The 24687-nt window shown below is 43.1% G+C and overlaps 1 protein-coding gene across 1 annotated transcript in view; it reads right to left on the bottom strand.

The window, feature by feature from the left end:
- SPIDR (scaffold protein involved in DNA repair) overlaps window positions 1-24687 on the bottom strand; it is a 1142324-nt gene that overhangs the window by 83749 nt on the left and 1033888 nt on the right. The window contains exons 13-14 of the mRNA XM_077492658.1: window positions 18722-18865; window positions 16033-16092 (exon numbers count right to left, since the gene is read on the bottom strand). Of these exons, the coding sequence (XP_077348784.1) occupies window positions 16033-16092; window positions 18722-18865 (204 nt within the window). The remainder of the gene's footprint in view (window positions 1-16032; window positions 16093-18721; window positions 18866-24687) is intronic.

The raw sequence follows: 24687 nt of genomic DNA, 5'->3' as shown, positions 1-24687 counted from the left end.
TTATGGGAGAAGTGCAGGAGGAACACCCCACCTGGACACCCCGTATAGGGATCACTTCTGTGTCCCTGAAGGGTGGTCCTCCCCCCCTCGCTCCGTTAAGGAATCTAGAGATCTCTATGCTATTGACCTTATTCAAAGATTTGTGAGAACCTTGGTGATTCGGTCCATTTTATCCATGGTGTCCACATGAGGAGAGTCTGTGATGAGCTCTTATGGGTTAGTGCTAGAGTTGATTCGTGAGTAAAATGTGTCTGTATTGTGTGAAGTACTTCTTGGAGGGTGGGGGGAAGTGGATCTTTCCATTTCCTGGTAAGGTTAAGCCTTGCCGCCAGAAGGATGTGAGCTATAATGTGTCTAATTGGGTTGGGAAATCTGTTCAGCGATAAAGATAGTATGGCAAGAGAAGGTTTTTTTGGTACATCAGTTAATGTCACCTCAGTTATAAGTTGGTATACTGCTTTCCAGTATTCTGAGATTTTTGGACAGTGCCAGAGTATATGGAGTAAGCTGCCTTTCATTCCACAGTTTCGCCAGCATAGGTCAGAAATTGCAGAGTCAAATTTGGATATCCTGACCGGGGTCAAGTACCAGCAATACGTTATTTTATATGCTAGTTCCCAGAGGGTGGAGCAACTGGTGGTTTTGTAGACAGATCTACCTGCTTTTTCCCATTCGTCTTCAGTGAAGGAATGGCCTAGATCTTTCTCCCAGCGGATTAGGGGAGTTGATTTGACAAATGTCGATTTGTGGTTAAACAGTTTATAGAACAGAGATATGCCCTTAATAAGTGTAGAGGAAGAGGTAAGGAACTGCCAAGCTGGACGGGGAATCGTTATGGTACGTGTTTTAAGAGAATTGATACAATGTTTAGTGCGGAGGTATAGAAATATATCAGAGCAGGGAAGTTGGTATTGTGCGCACAGAGTAGGAAAAGGTGTAATGTCATTCTCGCTAACCAGATCATTTAGGTGATTTATTCCTAATCCTTTCCATCGTTTAAAATCGGATTCTTCAACCAGATGTTGAAGTGTTTCAATGGGGATAGGTACAGTGGAGCAGTCGGGGTCATCAGAGGAGAGTTTTATTAATTTGGACCAAGTTTGGGATGTAGCAAGGATTGGGGGGGATAGGGTTCGAGTATGTTTGCCTCCTAAAGGGAGGGCCATTAGCCAGGGTACCAGGTCTTTGCCTGGGACTGAGGATCGTTCAATGGATTCCCATAGGGTAGGGGATGAGGCTTTGGAGAACCATGCTTTAGCTTGTGTTAGGATGGAGGCCCAGTAATAATCTTGGAAATTAATATAGCCTAGTCCACCCGCCATACGATGTTTAGTCAGCTGGGACCCTGCGCAGCGGGGTCTTTTGCCTTGCCAAACAAATTTTAAGAGGAGAGATTGTAGAGATTGGAAATACTTGGCGGGGATGGGGATCGGGACAGTCCTGAACAGGTACAATATTTGGGGAAGATGTAGCATTTTAAACGCCGCTAGTCTACCCAGCCATGAGAATTCAACCGATGCCAGCCTGGTTAGGTCTGTGTGAAGTTTAGTTCGAAGTGGAAGATAATTTGCTTCAAATAGAAGCTTCGTTCTAGGAGTAAGTTGGATGCCAAGGTACGTTATACTGAGCTGCGCCCAACTGTAAGGGAGGAGTAGTTTGAGTCGATCACTGGTGTCCTTACTTACTCCCAGATCTAGTATATACGATTTAGTGTCGTTAACCTTGTAATATGATATTTCTCCGAACCAGGCTAGCGTCTTTTGGATTTCTGGTAGTGATTTTTCTGGGTTTGTGATTGATAGTATGACATCGTCCGCAAAGAGGTTAATCTTGTGTTCAGTGTCTGCTATGCGGATGCCCTGTATGTTGCTATTGGTTCTAATACTTTCTGCTAGGGGTTCCATAACTAAGTTGAATATTAGTGGAGAGAGCGGGCATCCCTGTCTTGTCCCGTTAGTGATATCGAAGGGATCTGAGAGGGTGTCTGAGGCAAGTACCCTGGCAGATGGGTTTGAGTAGAGGGCCATTATGTAGTCGTGGATTGGACCTGACATTCCGAATTTACGAAGCGTCAATGAGATATAGCCCCAGTGCACCCTATCAAATGCCTTTTCGGCGTCGAGAGATAGGAGTAGGGATGGAGTTTTGGTGTGTTCGACATGGTGAAGAAGGTCTATCATGCGTCTAGTGGCGTCAGATGCTTGGCGGCCTTTCGTAAATCCAGACTGGTCTGGGTGTATCAATGAGGGTAGGATGTTATCTAATCGGGTAGCAAGAAGTTTAGCATATATTTTTATATCAATATTTAGCAGTGATATGGGTCGAAAATTTTTAGGGTAGTCGGGTTCCTTTCCCGGCTTGGGAAGAGCTACTATTCGAGCACTAAGCATTTCAGGGGGAAATTGTGCGGATTTGGCAGCTGCGTTAAAGGTACTACATAGAAAGGGCGCTAAAATGTCCTGGAACATTTTATAATATTCTCCTGTGAAGCCGTCAGGTCCAGGAGATTTTGCTACTGGGAGTTTGTGGATGGCTCGTCTAATTTCCTCTATCGTGAATGGGCTGTTAAGCTCATCGAGTTGGGATGGTGATACTTGTGGGAGTTGTAGTTTGTCTAGAAAGGATGATATACCCTCCGGGGAGGGCTGTGTGGTGGAGGGGTCTTTGGCAAGGTTATATAGATCTCCGTAGTATGTACTAAAGGCATTGGCGATGTCATGAGGTTTAAGAAGTTTCCTGTGGGAGTGAGGGTGAAATATAAAAGGGATTTTAGTCTTGGTTCTATATCCTTTGATTTTAAGAGACATTGCTTTACCCGCTTTATTGCCAGTGGTGTACGATCTGGCCTTTATTAACCTGTATAGCTTTTCTTGCTTCTCAAGGAGGTGTGCCCGCAGGTCGTGACGCAGGGTGAAAATTTGTGCTTGGAGGGCAGGAGAGGGTGCAAGTTTGTTCTGTGACTCAGCCTTCGCTAATGCATTAGTCAATTCATCCAGTTTCTGTGTTCTAGCCTTTTTTTTCTCTAGCACCCAATTGCAAAAAGGTTCCTCTAATTACCGCTTTATGAGCGTTCCACACCACCACCGGATCCGACACAGCGTCCTGATTGATAGAGAAGTATTCTGCCAGCTTTTCCCTAATATGGGAGCATGAGCTAGTATTACGGAGTAGATAGTAGTTTACTCTCCATATGAAAGATTTTTGGTGGGAGGGGCCGTCAGAAATGCTAATGCTCACTGGAGCATGGTCCGACCAGGTGGCGGTTTGTATATCAGATTTAATTATACGTTGCAACAATATCTTATCAACTAAAAATAGATCAATTCTCGAGTAAGTGTTGTGACGCGGGGAGAGGAAAGTAAAGTCTCTCTCACTTGCGTGACAGCACCTCCAGACATCAAACAAATCCACTGAGGAAAAATAACTCCCTAGTAGGGAGGGGCGTCTCTTGGTGCCAGATGTGGAATCCAGGTCCACATCAGGCACCATGTTAAAGTCTCCACAGAGAATGATATGGCCTCGGTGGATACTCTTAACTTTCCGGACAATTTTTTTGATAAACGCCAATTGACCATTGTTGGGAGCATAAACAGAGACAAAAGTATACATAACATTGTCAATTGAACCAATTAATATTAAAAACCTTCCTTCCGGATCAGATTCGCAAGTTTCAAGTTGAAAATTCACTGAGTCTTTGATCGCTATTAGCACTCCGCGTTTTTTCTTGTGGTATGAGGATGTGAACACCCGTGAGAACAGCTGATGTTGGCATTTAGGGGGAGCTTTCGCAGAGAAGTGTGTCTCTTGCACGCAAATAATGTCGCTATTGTGGGACATAGCAGTTGACCATAGAGATGATTGTTTTGCGGGGTGATTGAGACCCCTTGCATTAATTGAGATGACGTTGATTCCCATACTCGTATGTAGGGATGGAAGTCTCTAGCACTTATATATGTTGAAGAAAAAAGATAAAGTCAATAAACAAGATTAAAAAAAAAAATGATCAGACAAAGGCAGGGGAAAAAATTCCTAGGGCCCTGTGGCCCGGGCTCTGGTAGATTAGCTGAAATCTAGGATGTGGTAGGAATAACTTCAGCTCTAATCGATATCCCCTCCGGCGTTTGGAGTCGGCAGTAGTCGTGGAGAAGGCTTGGGTAGACCTCAGAAGTCGCCTGACACAGGCACTAGTCGCTGGTCCTGGTAGCGGCTTCGAAAATATGGGTCTGTGAACTGTGGTATCAGCAACCGGGGAGCAGGACGATGAGAACTATAGAAGGTGGGACAAACGTGTCCAGGGGGTAGAGAAAAGGAGGAGTAGAAAGAAAAAGATAAGACACACAAAAAAAAAAAAAAAATGGAGATCCGAGATGTGCTGTATGCACAATAGATCAGCCAGTGGCCAATTCAGCAGCAAACACTGACGGGCAGCTGGTCAGGGTGGGGGTATAGTTCAGCAAATACGATTTATGTTGCAAACCATTCCGGACGGGCAGTTGTTGAGAGAGTGACCCGGGTTCATTATCAGCGACAGTTATTCTTGCGGGATCCGCGGCCTGCACCAAAGGAGAATGGATTTGGGGTCCCTGTGTGATTGCTCGTATCCTGTGGTGGATCCAGTAGGACACCCCAATCTCGTAGTAGTTTCAAACCCCCTTCCAGGGTGGAGATGGTATGGGGTATGCCATTGTAGGTGGCCAATATGGTGGCCGGGTGACGCCATTTGTACTGTATTTTGTGGTTATTCATGGCCTTAGTGATAGTGCGGAGTTGTCTGCGCATCTGTAGCGTGTATTGCGACAAGTCAGCGTAGAGCTGGATATCTGAGTAGGGAGCAGGTAGTGGAGACAGTTCTCTCGCTTTCAGGAGGATTTGTTCCTTGGCTTGGAAAAAGTGTACCCTGAGGAGAACATCTCTAGGGACCTCCGCCTCAAGATGGCGTGGTTTAGGCAGTCTATGGATGCGGTCAATCGTTAGCTCTATGGGGGACAGTTCTGGTAGTAAGCTGGAGAAGAGGGTGCTAGCGAAATTATGTAGTTCTGTAGGCTGTACAGATTCCGGGATGCCGCGTATCTTAACATTATTGCACCTTGAGCGGTCCTCAAGGTCCGCGAGTTTAGATTTCATCCATAGGGACTCATCTTTTTGATCATGATATGCATCGACCAGATCATTAATCGTTTCCGTGCTCTCTTCTACTTTGGTCTCTATGAAAGTCACCCTGTTATCCATGTGTTTCATTTCAAGTGAAAATTTGTTTATCAAGGAGGAAAGATTTGACATGAGGGATGATTGAAGGGACACTAACATGTCCTTCATGGTGGTGTCTAGCACCGGTTGCCCCAGGGTGGGGAACTGAGCGATGGATGATTGTAAGGAAGAAATGGCAGTATCATTATGTAGGCCTGTACTCACATTATCTGCGGCCTGTCCTGCTGTATCCATCCGCATCCTGGTCTTCGCTGGGCTTTGGGTAGCAGGGGTCGCTGGAGCATAGTCTGGTGGATCTCCTGAGTCCATCCTGTGCTTCATTTCAGGTGGATGGTGTGAGGCATGTTCAGGAAAGGATAGTGAATGGCGCGCTGTGCCTCCGGCGGCGCCATCTTGCCTGGCTGTGTGGGGCTGATAGGCGAACGATTGGAGGCGCCGCGGGCCCGGTTCCTGCCCTCGTTTGCGGGACATCTCGGTCGCTGGTGATGCGGGTAGCCACGGGGGATCTATCGGTGCCGCGGATGCCGGTGTGGAGGCCCGGGAAGTCGCTTTGCCGTCCGGATGATGTGCGGAGCTCTCAGCTCAAGCTGCCATATTCGGCCGCGCGCTACCACATGCTTTTTAAAGTCTGAATGGCCCCATGAAGATATACAAGCTCACCACTTCTACCAAGGTGGAATAACGCCCTCCATGCTAGGCCCGACAGAGAGCCTCTCCCATTTTGGTCGTATTTTCAGATACGCCACTTTCTTAGAACGTCTAACCGAGAGGAAGCTCTATCATGGAAATTTACCCCGTTTGAAACTCTTTGTTCCCAAGCCACTCCACAACAACATTTGATATCGAGTATACACGCTATTTTTTTTGGCTGAACTACCCGAAAGATGGGTGGGCCTGTCCTGCTTGGGAGAAAGAGTTGCAAACAGAATTTTCAGAAGCCGACTGGGAAAGCATTTTAATCACCACACACAAGGGATCTCTAAATGTACATACACAAGAAAATAACTACAAAATTCTCTCCAGGTGGTATCATACACCGACTCGCCTACACAAATTTAACGCAGCGGTACCGGAAACCTGCTGCAGATGCCAGGCGGAACCGGGGTCATTCATTCATATCTGGTGATCATGCCCCAAAATCCAGACTTTCTGGATCCAGGTCCACACAATCACCTCTCAAGTCACGAACCAGCAAATTGAATTTGCACCAGCTAGGCTCCTTCTCCACCACTCCTCCACCTCTAATTCTTCCTACAGAAAGTCCCTGGGCCTGCACATGCTGAACGCAGCCAAGCTATGCATACCGGTACATTGGGGATCTACAGAGATTCCAACCATCTCTGAATGGCTGAACAGGGTGGGGAAGATAGTGGAAATGGAGGAGCTTATCCATATTGCTCGAGACTCTACCCACAAATACGCTCGTACCTGGGAATGATGGACCCAATTACGTTCCTCTGCTGGTATCGGGGCTTCTACAAGCCCAATCACACATGACTCCAGGAACACTCAAACTTCTGAGCGAAACTGATCCCAAGGACCCCTGACATGGTGGTGCGCCCGGGACTGGACGGGGCCTCTCATATCAGCCCCAAAACTAAAATTGGTTCCCACAGCTAGAAATGGGGCTACCATACCTGGCCCCCATCAATGACTTGTCTCGGTGGGAGTCAGAGAGCAGATCACAAAGGTCCTTATCCCTTCTCCTCCTTCCCTTTCTCTGTTCTCCCTTATGTGCCCCCCCTTTCCCCTCTCCCCCTATCCCCTTCCCCTTCCAGACCCCCTGACTGTACCCACATGCTTTATGACATGACGCCAGATGCATACCCTCCTTGCCCATACACAGAAGACCGTTGTGACCGTTCTAGTTACCAGGAAAATCTGAGGCCACTCTGCACGTGCGATGCCCAGGAGAGACCACCCTGTCGCTCAGGAATGACCAATCAGACCCCGATCACGCAAAGCGCCACTGTGCTTTTTCTTTTCTCCTTAGTATGGATAGACTTCGTTATAACGCAAAGGCCGACATCTAGGACTCTTCTTATCCCCTCTCTCCCCTCCAAAGTTTATATTCCCATTTTTTAGACAGAGCTCTTGGGGTAAGAGAATTTTTCCAGTCGATGTGTACTGATTGATCAATAGACCACAAACCTAGAAACATGTTTGTTACACAGCTTTCAATGTATGGGATATTTGTTTGTTATCTACCCGACTGTAACTCTGGCATACTCTGAAATGCAATCTGTATTTTTTTCCTTTATGAAAAAAAAATAATAAAAACTTTTATGGATAAAAATAAAAAATAAAACTACTAGTGTGTACCGGGCCCAATACAAAAATAAGGCATAACAGAGGCTGACATCATGCCATATAAATATAGTGAACTTCAGGGATGGCTGAGGGCTTCTCTCTGAAGTCCATCAACCAATTAATATTCAGAATTCATTTTTTTTATTATTCAATATCCCAGTAATAAAATGTTCTTCTGTGTGAATGTGGCATTATGCATGCTACCTATAAAAAAAAAAAAAAAAAAAGAATACCATCTTCCAAGTACTATTATTTTCCCAGCACACATCGTGGCATATTTTTTTTTTATTTTGGCAACTTAATCTCTGTCATTTGAAACATGCACTGGGAATATTCTCTTGCAATAAATGTGTGGCAATGTCAGATATTCTGCTTTATAGATATGTTGCATGGTGTATTAATGTTTTTTACCTCAAGATTCACAAAACCTTCACACATTTTTTCCAACTGAATCAAATTAAATGAAGTGAGAATGCTGGGTGGAAAAAGACCCCAAAGAGAAATTTCTGCCTGCCCCTAGAAAGCCTGTTGAAGAATGTTCCCTTTAAGACACTACTATGAAGCTTCCATTCGACTGAACCAACGGGACAGAGAAGACCGATATTCATCTGCAAGCACCGTTAAGCTTCTGTTTGTGTTAGTAATGCTGCCCAGCTGCATCTTTTTGGATCCCTTTAGCACTTGACTATATCAGCTAGTAACAAGTGGATGCTAATAGCCTTTCATCAGTAACAGGCAGTGTTGCCACATGCCAGGATGATCTTGGCTAGGACTAATCAGCAAGATTCAGCCTGCATGCCTCATGGCTCCAGCTACACAGACAGGAAGACTGATGTAGGTGCAGACTGATCTAACCAAGAGATAAGAGCTGGACCCTGCTATGTGGACATCAGATGTCAGCGTCTTCTCTTCCAGACACTGGACAGTAGCAGCAGTAGTAACTTGTACCACATCAACAAGATAAGAAAAAGATAAAATTACTTCTGGTGGATAAAGTGTGCAGATTAATTGACTATTTGACAGCATGACTGATGAGCAGTTTACATCTAATTATGTAACAAAAAAAACAAAAAAAAACTAATTCACATCAATGAAAATTTTTAGCCTGGAAATGCCCTGCATTATTGTCTTGTATTTCATCAAAACTTTGATAATTCTGTACAACAATTTTCAGTTGAGTCCAAGTACTTCACTATGTACAGTTGTGCTCATAAGTTTACAAAGAAAACAAGCCTCCATATCCAACACCAACAGCGGGTGGACCTGTCCACTTAAAAAGGCTGAAAGTTGGTCTGAGAGCTGACTCTGCACATATATACATATTATTATAATTTAAACACAAGAGATTATACCTAATTTAAATTTACTATGTGTCATTTATATATGCATACAGAGCACTGAAAAAGTATTCATACCCCTTGAAATTGTCCACATTTTGTCTAGGGATGCACTGAATGGGTTTTTTGGTGCCGAAACCAATACCGAAAATGAAAAATACACCGATACCGAAACAGCACCGATACCGAAAATGACTGTTTTTAAAAATATTTTTATACAGGAGGTGGTCAGAGACTGGGGACATGGTACAGGAGGTGGTCAGAGACTGGCGACATGGTACAGGAGGTGGTCAGAGACTGGCGACATGGTACAGGAGGTGGTCAGAGACTGGCGACATGGTACAGGAGGTGGTCAGAGACTGGCGACATGGTACAGGAGGTGGTCAGAGACTGGCGACATGGTTCAGGAGGTGGTCAGAGACTGGCGACATGGTTCAGGAGGTGGTCAGAGACTGCATGCATGGTTCAGGAGGTGGTCAGAGATTGCATGCATGGTTCAGGAGGTGGTCAGAGACTGCATGCATGGTTCAGGAGGTGGTCAGAGACTGCATGCATGGTTCAGGAGGTGGTCAGAGACTGCATGCATGGTTCAGGAGGTGGTCAGAGACTGCATGCATGGTTCAGGAGGTGGTCAGAGACTGCATGCATGGTACAGGAGGTGGTCAGAGACTGGCGACATGGTACAGGAGGTGGTCAGAGACTGGGGACGTGGTACAGGAGATGGTCAGAGACTGGGGACATGGTACAGAAGATGGTCAGACTGGGGACATGATACAGGAGATGGTCAGAGACAGAGGACGTGGTACAGGAGGCACCCCCCATTGCAGCCAGTGTGCCTGTGCCCCATTGCAGCCAGTGTGTCCCATTTTGCAGCCAGTGTGCCCCATTTTGCAGCCAGTGTGTCCCATTTTGCAGCCAGTGTGTCCCATGTTTACAGGCAGTGTGTCCCATTTTTGCAGGCAGTGTGCCCCATTTTGCAGGCAGTGTGCCCCATTTTGCAGGCAGTGTGCCCCATTTTGCAGCCAGTGTGCCCCATTTTGCAGCCAGTGTGTCCCATTTTGCAGGCAGTGTGTCCTACTTTGCAGCCAGCATGTGCAGGGAAGAGCCGCCTCTGCCGCCTGTTTGATCACAGCGCCGGGAACATCACAGCTTTCATTTCAATAGCTGTGTGTTCCCGGCCGCACGCCGTCACACGCAGCCCCTCCCCCTTGTCCGGGCACTTTGATAGGCAGATCATCCGTCCAATCCTGCGCACAGCTATTGAAATGAAAGCTGTGATGTTCCCGGCGCTGTGATCAAACAGGCGGCAGAGGCGGCTCTCCTGCACTATGCACCCCCCATGATGGGCGTCACCAGGGGCGGGGGCAGAGCCCCGCCCCCACCCAGGCCACGCCCCATTTTTGGCTCCATTATTGGCCGTTTTTCTCTTTCGGCAAATTGCCGAAAAAGGCATTTTCGGCTGATATGTTTCGGCGGCTGAAATTTCGGTGCATCACTAATTTTGTCATGTTACAACCAAAAACATACATATATTTTATTGGGATTTTATGTGATAGACCAACACAAAGTGGCACATAATTGTAAAATTGAAGGAAAATGATAAATTGTTTAATTTTATTTTTTTACAAATAAATACAGTTGTGCTCATAAGTTTACATACCTTGGCAGATTTCTTGGCCATTTTTTCAGAGAATATGAATAATAAACACAAACACTTTTCTTTCACTCATGGTTAGTGTTTGGCTGAAGCCATTTATTATCAATAAACAGTGTGTGTGTGTGTGTGTGTGTGTGTGTGTAAAAGGTCAATGAGTTTCGGGACACCCGACAAACCCTTGCATCTTTTTATCCAGTGTTGCATGGACGTTTCTGGATTCTGAGTCACGGGGAAAGCAAAATAATTATCAAAGGCTCTGCAGGAAAAGGTAGTTGAACTGTATAAAACAGGAAAGGGATATAAAAAGATATCCAAGGAATTGGGAACGCCAATCAGCAGTGCTCAAACTCTAATCAAGAAGTGGAAAATGAGGGGTTCTGTTGAAACTAAACCACGGTCAGGTAGACCAACTAAGCTTTTAACCACAACTACCAGGAAAAGTATTCAGGATGCAAAGAAAAACAAATAACTTCAAGTGAAATACAGGACACTCTGAAAATATGTGGTGTGGCTGTTTCAAGATGCATAATAAGGAGGCATTTAAAGAAATATGGGCTGCAGGGTCAAGTCACCAGAAGAAAGCCATTACTACGCAAATGCTACTCAGTATCCCGCATACAATACTCCAAATAGCAGAGACAAACCTTCTGGTACAAAGTCATTTGGAGTGATGGAACCTAAATTTAAATTTTTGGCCACAACTATAAACTTTACATTTGGAGAGCAGTCAACAAGACCTATGGAGGAAAGGTGCACCATTCCTACTGTGAAACATGGAGGTGAATTGCTGATGTTTTGGGGATGTTTTGGGGATGTGTGAGCTATGGAGGCACAGGACATTTATTCAAAATTGATGGCAAGTTGAATGCAGTATGTTATCACAAAATGCTGGAGGAACATTTGCATTCATTAGCCAGGAGCTGTGTATGGGACATACTTGGAATTCCAACATGACAATGATCCAAAACAAAAGGCCAAGTCGACCTGTCATTGGCTACAGCAGAATAAAGTGAAGGTTCCGGAGTGGCCATCTCAGTCTCCTGACCTCAATATCATTGAACCACTTTGGGGAGATCTCAGACATGCAGTTTATGCAAGAAAGCCCAAGAATTTCCATGAACTGGAGGCTTTTTGCCAAGAGGAATGGTCAGCTTTACCATCTGAGAAGATAATGAGCCTCATCCACAAATACCACAAACGACTTCAATCTGTCATTGATTTTAAAGGAGGCAATACACAATATTAAGAACTGTGTTATGTAAACTTTTGATCAGGGTCAATTGGGTAGCTTCTGTTGCCATTATGACTTAAAGTGGAGCTTCACCCTAAAGTGGAACTTCCGCTCATTGGAACCCTCCCCCCTCCGCTGCCACAATTGGCACCTTTCAGGGGGGAGGCTGGTATTTGCACCCACTTCTGGCATAGATATGCGCAGAATCTGCGGGTATTTAAGCTAGTACAGGTATTTGCACCCACTTCTGGCATAGATATGCGCAGAATCTGCGGGTATTTAAGCCACTTCCTGCGGGTCCCCCACTGTCTGCTGGGAAACACACGAATCCCAGAGACAGGGGGGACCATCCTTATTGCGCAGCGTGACTGGGAAGTGAGACCGCAAGGCTTCACTTCCTGATTCCCATACCGAAGATGGCGGTGGCAGCACCTGAGAGCCGATCGAGAGATCGGCTTTGGGTGCCGACATTATGGGCGCGCTGGATGGGTAAGTGTCCTTATTTTAAAAGTCAGCAGCTGCAGTATTTGTAGCTGCTGACTTTTAAAAACAAAAAAACGGCGGAACTCCCACTTTAAAAAGAGTAAACACAGTTGATTGATAATAAATGGCTTCAACCAAATACTAGCCATGAGTGAAATATATATTTTTCACATTGCATGTTTTTCGTGTGCAAGAATCCATTGTGTACAATACATATACTGGCAGAAACCCCAATTAAGCAGTAAACATCAACAATAGTATGCTGTCATGGTGTCATAATATACTATTCTATGTTAAATATGACATTTCAGATAATTTAAAGACAACTTTTCTCATTCTCAAAATACTAGATCTTTTGCTGTCATGCTGACCCTCTTGGCCACCTTGGTATATAGTGGCTGTGTTTCCAGTTGTACTCCTCCATCAACTGTCAAAAGTGCAACCATCCCTCCTTTACTCTGTATCCCCCTACACCTTCTGCTATATTCTCTCCCTTCTGTCACCCTTCCTAATCCACAGTTCTATTAGCACTTCTATCTCTCTTATTACTTTGCATCCCTCTTCCACCTTACTATCTCTATGTTCTCCCCTCCACCACCACACTCCTCTAAACCCTTATGGCATACAATACCCTGCTTTCTCTCGCACTGCACACACACTCACTTATTTTCTTCATTTTGGCTGGTGAACGGTCCCTCCTCTCTGGATGCCAGTGCTGCTCTTCCATCACCAGAAAAAATATTTTCTTATATGCAAAATACCCTATTTGGCAAATGCAGTTCAGTTTTGGGGACAAGTTAGAAAAAAAGCTCCCTGTGAATGGCTGAGCAGCACTCAGCCAATTCAATTCTGTTCCAGGAGCAAGATGGGAAGTTCCCCTCCCTATACTTGAACACAGTGCTGTATACTGTATGTTGCAGAGGCTACATGCTGTTTATACAGCGCTCACAGCTGCTGCACCCGTTAGCGAAGGTAGTGGTTCGATTGAAACTATGAAAACTTCACTGAAACATAGGGATTAGCTTTAAGGCCATTACAAATGGCAAGGGGCACTCTTTACATCTTGACAAAAAGAGACTTAAAGTGATTCCAAACCTTAATCTTTTTAAAATAATAAACATGTTATACCCACCTTGCTTTGTGCATTGGTTTTGCACAGAGCAACCCCAATCCTCTTCTTCCATGGTCCCCTGTCAGTGCTCCTGGTTCCTCTTCTTCAATGAGTGTTTCCCTTGGAAGCTTCCTAAGGAGGCACTTGTGTAGGTTCAATCCCTAATCACACTGCCTGCCTCCAAAGACACAGACAGCATGGCTCAGCTACCCCCCCCCCCCCGCTTGGTAGAAACGGCTCAGCTACGCCACCCCCAGTCAATGGCTCCCGCTGCTATCAATATACTCTGTGAGGATGGAGAGAGCTGCTGCTCTCGGGCACTAACCATGGCAGATTGACCCTGAACACAACATCCACCAATACAATAACACCCTGTTCCTGGGGACCTTGGCCAGCTCCAACAAGCTACAGTGGCTGCCGCTGGACAGGCTGGCTGTGCTCAATATATCATTGTCCTTTCCAAATGAACTGATATGTGCACTGAAGATAACCATGGAGATGAGGTGGTGGGAACTGTAGGTTTCCTGGGTGAAGGATTTCATCATGCTCTGTTCCAGAGACTGGATTTGGCCAGTTAATGGTACCTGACCTGGGGGTGCTAGAGTGTAGAACAAGGGCAAGGTATCTGTATCTCTACATTCAGGTGGGTGGTGAGGAGTTAGGAGTTTTTATTGCTGCCTGTAGACTAGAGCTACACAATTAATTGTTAAAAAAAAAATGATCTCAATTCAAGCCCTCTGACGATCTCCATTGCAGAGTTTGCCGATTCTTTCATATAACAAGTGAATAGACTTATCTGCTCACTCAGCTGTAAAAAGAAAACATCCAGACAAATTGCCAAGTTTTTAATATGAAACATTGTAACTAACTTCTTTCTTAGACTCCTTTCACACCACACCACACCATACCACCCATTGCATTGGCGGTTTTACCACCGGATTTGTGGCGCATTTCGGACCCTAGCGGGGCGCTTTTACCCCCGCTAGCGGCCGCGAAAGGGTTAAAACCGCCGGCAATACGCCGCAATAGCGGCGTTTTGCCGGCGGTATTACAGCGCTGTCCCATTGATTTCAATGGGGAGCAGCGGTGGAGGAGCGGTAAACACACCGCTCCTTCAACGCTCCAAAGAAGCTGCTGGCAGGACTTTTTTCTGACGTCCTGCCAGCGCACCGCTGTAGTGTGAAAGCCCTCGGGGCTTTTACACTACACACAATGGTGCAGCTTCTTTAGGGCGCATTGCAGGCGCTATTTCTAACGCTATAGGGCCTGCAAAACGCCCTGGTGTAAAAGGGGTGTTAGACCAAAGGGATACACTTTCTGCCTGAAGAAAAAAATCGGGGCAGTCTGCCAAGTTTTCAACAACTTGTAAATGCAGGAATTTTAACCACTTAAAGTCTAAATCTTTTTCTGAAACGTATTTCTTAGTTGAAATCAATATTTTTTTTATTCTTTTGCTAGAAAATTACTCGAAAACCCCAAACATTATAATATATATATATATATATATATATATATATATATATATATATATATATATATATATATATATATATATATATATATTTTTAGCAGAGACCCTAGTGAATAAAATGGCAATTGCTGCAATATTTTATGGCATGCTGTATTTGCCCAGCGGTCTTTCAAACACAATTTTTTTTGGGGGAAAAATTCACTTCAATGAATATATAAAAAAAAAAAAAAACAGTAAAGTTAGCCTTTTTTTTTTTTTTTTTTTATGTGAAAGATGATGTTACGCCACGAGAATCGTGAGAAAATTGTGATCAATCTTCTTAGCAAAAAAAAATGTGATTCTCATTTTAGCCAGAATTGTGCATCTTTACTGTAGACCCACTAGAGAGAGATTCACTCTGAGGCCTTATGCACACTGGACGTTTTTACAGCTGCTGTTTTTGGCTTGACATTTTGTTCTACAGTCAATAAGCTCCCCATCTTTATAAGCACCCATCTGTAACATCTTTTGAGCCATTAAAAAAACGAAAATAAATAAAAATTGTTAAAAACAAAACACTAAAACAAAACTATTGCAAAAATGTTGAAGAACTCACTACAAAGCTACTGGCATTTTTATAACATTATTTTAACATCCAGTGTGCATGAGGCCTAATTGTCCAGATGACCAATGTCCAGTTGGTAATGCTTTCTTTGAACTGTCTGTTGGGTGGGGCTTTTCTATTACCGCCACCAATCTCTAAAAAGTGCAAAACAATTATATTTTGGAGATTGTATTATTATTGTTACTCTTAACAATCAGGCACAAATGAAATAATAATAATAAAAAAAGAAACTGTATTCTTTTAGCTGGGCCCTGCTTGTATGATTGAACATGGTTCCTTTCGCTTTTTTATGCAACACTGTAAAGAAATATCAACCATGTTAAATATTTAAATCCCCATATTCAAAACAAACCACTTCAACTTAAAAACATATACCCCTTTCATTTGTACATGCAAGTTATTTCCTAAATGTCGTTAACTGCATGTAATTGCAATATTGCTTTAGCTGGAGTTAATTAAATCAAGGTGCAGACAATTAATAGTAAATGTAATACATTTCCCAAAGCTAGCTTTCTGAGTAGCTGCAGTGTCAGTTGTGGCTCATTTCTATATGCGCTCAGCAATAGTCGACACTTAAATCTAAACCATTAACTCTCTGGAGCACAAATGTAAAACTTTACCTCAGGCCTCACATATATCACTGTTGCCCAAAAGCTGCATCGCTGACTGAGAACAACCACCTACAATGAAAAACCACAGAGAAAAAGCAGTCAGCTAGGTAAACTAGAAAGCTAAAATTGACCACATAATTCACAAAATACAAATAGATGGCAATATTTCTACATTAGGGTTATCTTTTTATTGTAATTTGTATCACATCTAAAACATGATGTATTGTGAAATTACCTCTCAAATGCTAAAATCAAACAAAATAAGTATAAGGCTGCATAGCTGGCACCATAAAGATGAAATGCAGGCAAATATAAAAGACAAAACAAAATGCAGCTCTGTAATCATTAATAACATAATTAAACACATTTTTTGAAGATGAAAAGAGTGTAAGTACCCAAATTTAACCTGGTATCGGCGTCTTGTGCATCATAGGTGGAGAGTGAGCGGAAGCAGTCCAAAGAGGCATGTGCTGACAAGATGGTTTCAGAGAAGTGGGTTATGGCTCGGTTCACACTGGAGCAATTCGGGAAACCCTGCAAAGCCAGTTTGGGTTCCCGCATCACAACTGACTTGCAGGCAGTTTGCACTGCCCTCTGTGAACCGCTAACTTTGTCAATACAAAGTTAATAACACCCCCAGATCGGTTCGCAGTTTGCAGTGCAAACTTTGAATTCAGACATGAATCGGATTGCATGGGTGTGAAAACGTGGTAAGAAAGCAATGCAAATTCAGTTATGCAGTTTGTATGGCTGAATTTGCATCACAGACAGCACATGTTATGTGCACAGCAATTCAGTGCAAATTACATGCAATGTCTGGCAGCGCACCAGTGTGAACTGGCCCTTAATGATGGTGGCTATCAAACTGAAAAGATCTAAGGCAGAAATGTACTGGAGGGGATCACTGGACTGAAGCTACAGAAAATTTGATAGGCTATTAATTGTTATCTTTTTTTGGTTGGAGTTCTGCTTTAAAGTGCCTGCTCCTACTATTACCTTGCACCCAACTGTCAGGATCCACTGTCATAGCCCCCAAAACAACAAGTACCACTGAGTGGTGTGAACAGCTTGTGCTGCATTTGTAGGGACCTGTGCAGCCAAGCCTGAACACTTGGCCAGCTTACTTAGCCCTGAATAATTTTAAACATTCTTACAAAGTTTAAATTTCCTTAAAACTAACATTGGGATTTAAGGAGATTACAACAGAGGATTCAGCAGCAAAAGATAAAAGTAAAAGGTAATGTCTGTTATGCAGCACCATGCATTGATTTACTATATATATATATATATATATATATATATATATATATATATATATATATATATATATATATATATATATATATATAATCATTTTTTTTTTTCCTTAGAAGTCTGGATTTTAGGGCCATCTTTTTTACTGCTTTGGGCTATAGGAAGATGGCCATTTGCAGATGAGTTTTCAGCAATATTAGTACCAGAAGCTTTGGCCATTTCAATAATATGGCTATAATAATATGGCTGCCTTGCAGGGCTGTTCACTAGGCTTCAACCAAATGGCATCATATTGTAACCTGCTTCTTTTAGTGTAAAATCTTTCTGATCTGAATAAACGTTCACATGCTGTCATTCTGCTGGATTATCTATGTTTTACAAAAAAAAGAATACACTATGCTCCCTTTGTTTGGCTCAGTTTTGTGAGGGCATCACAGATCAAGGGCATCAGGAAAATAGGGAGGACATTCCTTAGTCTCCACCCTATTCAGGCGGACATACCCTGGGAGGTCTTCAGAAACAGGGCCTCACTAGCTGATGGACCTCAGCCCTAGACATTTGTAGTGCCCTGCAGCTGACTCAACCCCTTGTACAATTTGCCATGGTAAGAGCCTAATGCAGGATCCACTAGGGTCCATGTACGCTCCCAGAGTCTCAGCCATGTGGCATGGAACAGTGTAGCCAAAATCTTAACAGACAATTCAGTGAAAACAGTTCCACAGGTAGAAAAGCCATTGCATTCTCTTATTAGAGAGAAGACACTTATCACCTAAGGGCAATAGCAAGATAAGTGCTGGGGGTGGGAGAAAGTATATATGTGACTGTCCTAACAACTTTGTTTGCCAGTACCTAATTATCTGAAGTTGGCAGCCTATAGCTCAATATTTTATGATTAACCTGTGTCCTGTACAGTACGATTAGGGAATATTTACTTGACTATATGCCACATACCTAAAATGGTTCTTCAGTGAGATCTGCAAAAAAATTCAAATCAGTAGCTACAAAAACTGTGGCTGCTGACTTTTATTAAACAGACACTCTCTTGCCCAAGGATCTTTTACCATCTGGTCCAGTTATTTACTGGTCTTTGGGTCCCTGGCACTGGCATGTTAACTGTGGGGAGTTGGCTGTAACTCCTTGTGGCGTCACAGCCAGCTGGCTGTCATGCTGAGCTTTGTGAATGGTCCCACAGCCTTCTGGGACATGTAACGTATCCGAGAGGGCTTTGGGCAGAAAGGGGGGGAGGGGAACTTCCACTTGGATTGCCTAGCTGATCCGGATGGAAGTGGGAGAAGGTACCTGTCAAAACTACCCCCCTAAAAAAATGTATAACCAAAAGTTGAAGAGGAGGGAGAACTGAACTTCCCCTTTTGGGAGAAGCTTCACTTCAATGTTTTCAAAACCCAAACACTATATGAAATATAATGGACATGTATATGGTTACCTGCAGAATTTCATCAAGACTGTGGATGACAGGAGGCAGGTATAGATCTGACACGATATCTCCTGGTTTGATGCTGTCACTGCCCTCCTCATATCTTAAAGCAAGGACATAACAGAAGCTGGGAGAAGGCAGAGTACAGGGTATCTGAGAGAGAAAAACAAAAAAAAAAAAACAGAATCTATCAATATTGCAGCACATAGCATGCAACAACCAAGAAGACATACCAAAACACATTATGCATAACTTACAGGAAACACATGATGTGAAATGTCAACATTTTACAACCTGACTTTAAAATCTTTGTACAATTTCTAAAATAAATTTACCAAAACTATAAAAAAAAAAAAAAAAAAAAAAAAAGGACCAACCTAAACTATCCATTCAATTTGTATCCAATTAGGCAGGTCCTTGCACTACATAGTTGCTGGTAAATACAAAGGAAATTGTACAGTCAGACTATAAACTGTGCAATGAGATTCACGTATGTTGCTGATCTCTTCTGCAATTGCTAGTTGCCTGCCTGTTTCTGATTTCAGTACTTCCTGGGACAACCAGAAAAGACTGGAATTTTTAATAGGATCTACATTTAGGATGCTAGGGAGAGATTAGCTGCGTTGTCCTTTAGTGGGATTCTAGGATAGGAAGTCAATTGTGCTCACATTTTTTTCCCCAAAGCTCTATGGAGAGCTTTTGACATGTAAACATAAGTATATATCTTTTTTTTTTATTATTATTATTATTATACATTTACATGCCAGTTTGCAGCTTAAAATCACTGGTCATTGAAATAAAAAAAAAATGCTTACTATATGAGCAAATATTATTTCACTGTCACACAAACTTGTATTTATTATTCAGCATAGAATGATTTAGAAATCTTATCAGATTCTGCATGCTGAAAACACTGTAACCTTCTTTAGCTGTCATGTGAAATAAATCAGACTATGGTTTATGTATGGAGACATCAAGGCTACATGTCATAAGATGACTAACTCTCAGCCTTGCACTCCCCACAAATATTTCCATCCTCTTACCCCCATGTATACGTCAAAATTGACAATATGAGCTTTATCAAAATGCCAGCTTATACAAACAGACACGATAAGTCAGAATATGGGATAGTTTTGTCAGTTGTCAAAACTTCACAAGCTGTAGCTTGCAAAAAGGGTAGAATACCTATTTTTACATGCATGTTCTGAAGTGACAGTGTTCAATTTTCTGATACATGAAACCCAAATATATAGACCATACACTCTCAAACAAATATAAAAGGCGATAATGGGTCCCTAACGAATCACAGTATAGTGGGTATACCTGGTAGCCAATCAGGAAAGAACACTAAACAAAAAGCACACTCAATGAGACATTGACAGGTGGATATTAACCCATCACAACTCGTTTGACTGACCCAGAGGAGCAATGATTTCTGCATATGCAAATATAAAGTGGTGTACCTTTCTTTGCAGGCAAAATAAATCATTTTTGGGTGTGGCTCCCCCATGCTCATGTGACAAAGGGAGATTATCCCCTATTCATTTCTATGCTAAGTGAGGACAGAGGGAAACACAGCGCACTTTTTAATGTGGAGGGACAATGATAGCTGTATGCCAGCTCGCCTTTTAACCACTAGGGGCCGATGCGCATGCCCGTCGGTTGCGATGATCGCTCCACACAGACAGGACGGAGATCTGTCAATGTAAACAGACAGATCTCTATGCTGTCAGGGGTAAGGAGAGTGATCTGTTGTTCATACAAAGTATGAATAACGGTCACTCTCCTCACCCAGGCAGTCCCACCCCCCCACAGTTATAATCACTCCCTAGGGGACACAGTTAACCCCTTGATTGCCCCCTAGTGTTAACCCCTTCCTTGCCGGTGACATTTACACAGTAATTAGTATATTTTTACAGCACTGATCACTAAGATCAAGTGTAGTATCTGTTCTTATCAGTTACCAGGAGGTGGCGCTTGCTTCCGTCCCTGTTCTAACACCTGCTGGTGTAAAGGTGACCCAGAGCGGTTCGTAGCTGAAAGGGAAGCCTTCTGATGGGGATGGAGAACCACTGGTCGGCGCCAGGGGAGGGGACCCTGGCCTTCTGGCTTGGATTGTGGCAGCTTTAGCTCCGGTCAGTTTTTCGGGAGGGAACGTTTGTTCCCCTGTTTCCAACAGGGGGGCGGCCTGTACTTCCTGAATGTAATTAGGTAGGAGTGATGGGAGCGAGGGTGAGGCCTGATGGCAAAGGGTCTCACTAAGCTCCTGGATCTCCATGCCTTTCTGGCTGGGGTGGGGGCTGTTGTGGTCTGGGCTGGGGGGTCGGGGATGCTTCTTTGGAAAAGCCTATGGTGATGTGCCCCTGAAGTGGCAGTTCAGGGGTGCCTTACATTCACAGTGATTTATCACTCTCAAGTTTGGCACCACGGACACTTCACTATTACACACTTTTTCACACCTGCCTCTAGGGCCCGGCCTTTTGGCTAGGACCAGAGGAATTTTTGATTCCTGGCCTCTTCACTATCCCTTTCCCCACTTTTTCTTTATTTTATTTGAGTGTTGTGTGTCACGTTTTATGTTTGTCACCTGCACGTTTAGCTAGTAGGGTGTCGGTCCTCGGGCCAACCCTGAACATCTTGTGGGAGGGTGGACATAGGCCTTCTGGCTTGGTTCGCTCTCTATTTGGGGGGTCTCCCTTTGGGAGAGCCCCTACCCTAGTACCTGGGTGGGTCTGTTTCGGCAGACCTTCCGGAGAAAGGCGGTCGTCCGGCTTCGGCTGGATGGGCCATGTATTTGGTACCTCATTCCCCGTCTGGAGCCTAACGCCCTGGGGGATCAGGGTAAGGCCCTTCCTTGTGGAGGACAGGAGACACCCGTTGCACGTTTCTGTGTGTCACTCTTGATGTGTGTCCACTTTTTTTGGCAGAAGTTTTTTGGGGTGCATTTTGCACACCATAGGCTTTTTTCAATAGAAAAAAAAAACTGATCACTGTATACATGCCAATGGTCCCAAAAATGTGTCAAAAGTGTTAAATCAGCCCGTGATAATGTTGAGGTCCTGATAAAAATTGCCGATCACCGCCATTACTAGTATAAAAAAATAAAATAAAATTGGGAATATTATAGCATGGTGTACAAAATATTGTGTTTTTTCTTTTTTTTTGTTTATGGCGCAAAAAATAAAAAAATAAAACACAGAGATGATCAAATGCCACAAAAAGAAAGCTCTATTTGTGGGGGGGGGGGGGGGGGGGACATCAATTTTGTTTGGGTACAGCGTCGCACCAACCACACAATTTGTCAGTTAAATTGACACAGTGACATATCACAAAAAATGGCCTGGACATTGAGCAGCCAAATATCCTGGGGGTTGAAGTGGTTAAATGTAGTCTACTGTGTTCAAACTGGTCAGGCCTTACCCACAAACTTCCATTGAGAAAAAGGAGCAGCACTGTAAGGAAGCAGCCTATACAACACTGTGCAAAGTTGTCAGTGGGTGTGAAGAAATGTCTTACGTAGTTGGCTCTTGGGTATACCAGGGGGCATCCCCATTTCTAAAGCGCTACCTCCCACGATGAGAGCATTTGCCTTAGCTTGGGAGAAAATAAATAAAATCAATTCACAATCACTGCAACCCAGCACATTTTCACCACCCATCCCGATAGACATCATACAACATTGCACAATGGACCTCTCACTGAAACATTGGAAATTGAAGGGCATTAACCACTTGTAAGACCTATTTGAAGATCCTGACCTACTATCATTTCCACAACTCCAAAAGGCATTCAATCTCTCCTATGCAGAAGTCTTTACATATACCCGAGTCAAACATTGCTTGTCGAAACTAACAACTCCAGTGTATGCATTTCCTCAAAATCTTTGGACATACCTGACTAATCCAGCTCCAAAATCTAAAGGTACTTCCCTTATCTACAACACCTTTCACCAAAACCTCACTGGCACAGATTTAGCTCAAGTTTTTACTGAGAACCAGTGGCAAACAGCCTTACATTCTATATACAAAGACACCCACAATTTTGCATTGTGTGCATCTCACACCTACCAATCTGGCATCATTCAGCAACAAAGCATCAGACATCTGCTGGAGATGCAACCTAGCTAAAGGAGACCTGTTCCACATCCTGTGGTCGTGCACATCCATACAACCGTATAGGAAAACCATTTTTTAACATACTCTCAGACATCACACATAGCCATTTTTTTTTCCCACACCGACACTAGCAATACTCAACCTGACAATTGAAACAATTCCCAACACAAACGTTCTTTTAGCAGCAAGACTGAGCCTGACCAGACTCTGGAAATCCAACCAGATACCTACTATAGACAACACTCTAGACTTGGCCATCCTACACTATAACTATGAGCTTATATTCACCTCCAGTAAGGGATTAATGGGGAAAACACAAAAAGAGTGGATTCCCTGGTCCCGGTGGTCCAGAACATTGGTATTCCTAGAAACCCAACAACCCTGATGACATTTCCCACTTCAAAACCTGGAACCTAGACTAGGTATACATGTCATACTCACTGTTCTGCTCCTATATCTGCTAAACTTACTTGAATCTTGGAAAAACTACCTGTATTTCTCAATGTAACAGATGTTTGTTACTAGGAAAGTTTGTAATGCATTGTCTTGTTTCCTCTTTTTAAAATTTGAAAATTAATAACAACTTATTTTAAAAAAAGAAAAAAAAAAAGAAGAAAAAAAAAAGAAATGTTGTAACGTAATACTGCTTTCACAAACATATTTTGTTTAATTTTATCAATTTAAAAAATGCAAAGTGATTAAAAGGAAGAAAAATCTAAATTAAATTAATATTTGGTATAACTACCCTTTGGCTTCAAATCAGCATCAATTCTTACACTTGCACAAAGTCAGATGTATGATTAACCAATTATACCAATGCAGGTGTTGATGATCATTGATTTCATATGCAGGTTGAAACACAGTCATTAACTGAAACAGAAACAGCTGACTTAAGCCCCATACACACAATTGGACTTTCCCGTAAGTTTGTATTGTATACACACGATCAGACTTTTTAGGCAACAAACACGAATGTAGTGACATTTCAACGTACTGACAACACTTCAAAAGAGGACATTCAATTACTCCAGCGCCACCTTTGGTCAACTTCTGTATTGTTGTCTGATCTTTTGCATTGGTTCTGAGCATGCATGTTTGTACTTTATACAAAAGTCTGATGGTTTTGTGTATACACGATCGGACTTTGCTCCATCGGACTTATGTAGCCAACAAAAGTCAGATGAAAACCAAAAAAGTTTGTCTGATGTAGCGTACACGCAGTTGGATGTTGCTCCAAAACAGCCAATTGGCATGTTTGTTGTCAAAAAGTCTTATTGTGTGTACGGGCCTTAAGAGGCTTAAAACTAGGTGAAGAACAGCCAAACTCTGCTACCAAGGTGAGGTTGTGGAAGGCAGTTTCATGTCACAGGTTATGGCAAGACTGAGCACAGCAACAAGACACAATTGGGTTTATTTACTAAAGGCAAAATCACGTTGTACTGCAAGTGCACTTGGATGTGCAGTCGCTGTAGATCCGAGGGGGACATGCAAGGAAAATAAACAGCATTTTTGCTTGTACATGATTAGATTATAAAATCAGCAGAGCTTCCCCTCATTTCAGATCTTCCCCTCAGATCAAAAGTGACTGCACTTCCAAGTGGACTTGTAGTGCAAATTTGATTTATTAAATCAACCTCAATATAGTTATAGTGCAGCAAGGTTTCTTCCAGGTAAAAATGCCATCTCTTCATTTTGAGGAGATTAATAATTTCCTGGCAGATAGGAAAGCCTACACTATTTATTTTTTTATTTTTATTTTTTTGGGGGGGGGGGTTTAACATTTTTATTGAATGATAATGAATAATGTAACACAATCTCTCCCGTGCAGGGGAGTCAAAAAATATAGAGTCACAAGCATAG

The sequence above is a fragment of the Lithobates pipiens genome, unplaced genomic scaffold, assembly GCF_037356315.1.
Source record: "Lithobates pipiens isolate NorthernLeopardFrog02 unplaced genomic scaffold, aLitPip1_a1.2 Scaffold_19, whole genome shotgun sequence".
Taxonomy (NCBI): domain Eukaryota; kingdom Metazoa; phylum Chordata; class Amphibia; order Anura; family Ranidae; genus Lithobates; species Lithobates pipiens.
Note: the sequence above shows the minus strand (reverse complement) of the source record. Positions and strands in the feature narration are given on the sequence as shown.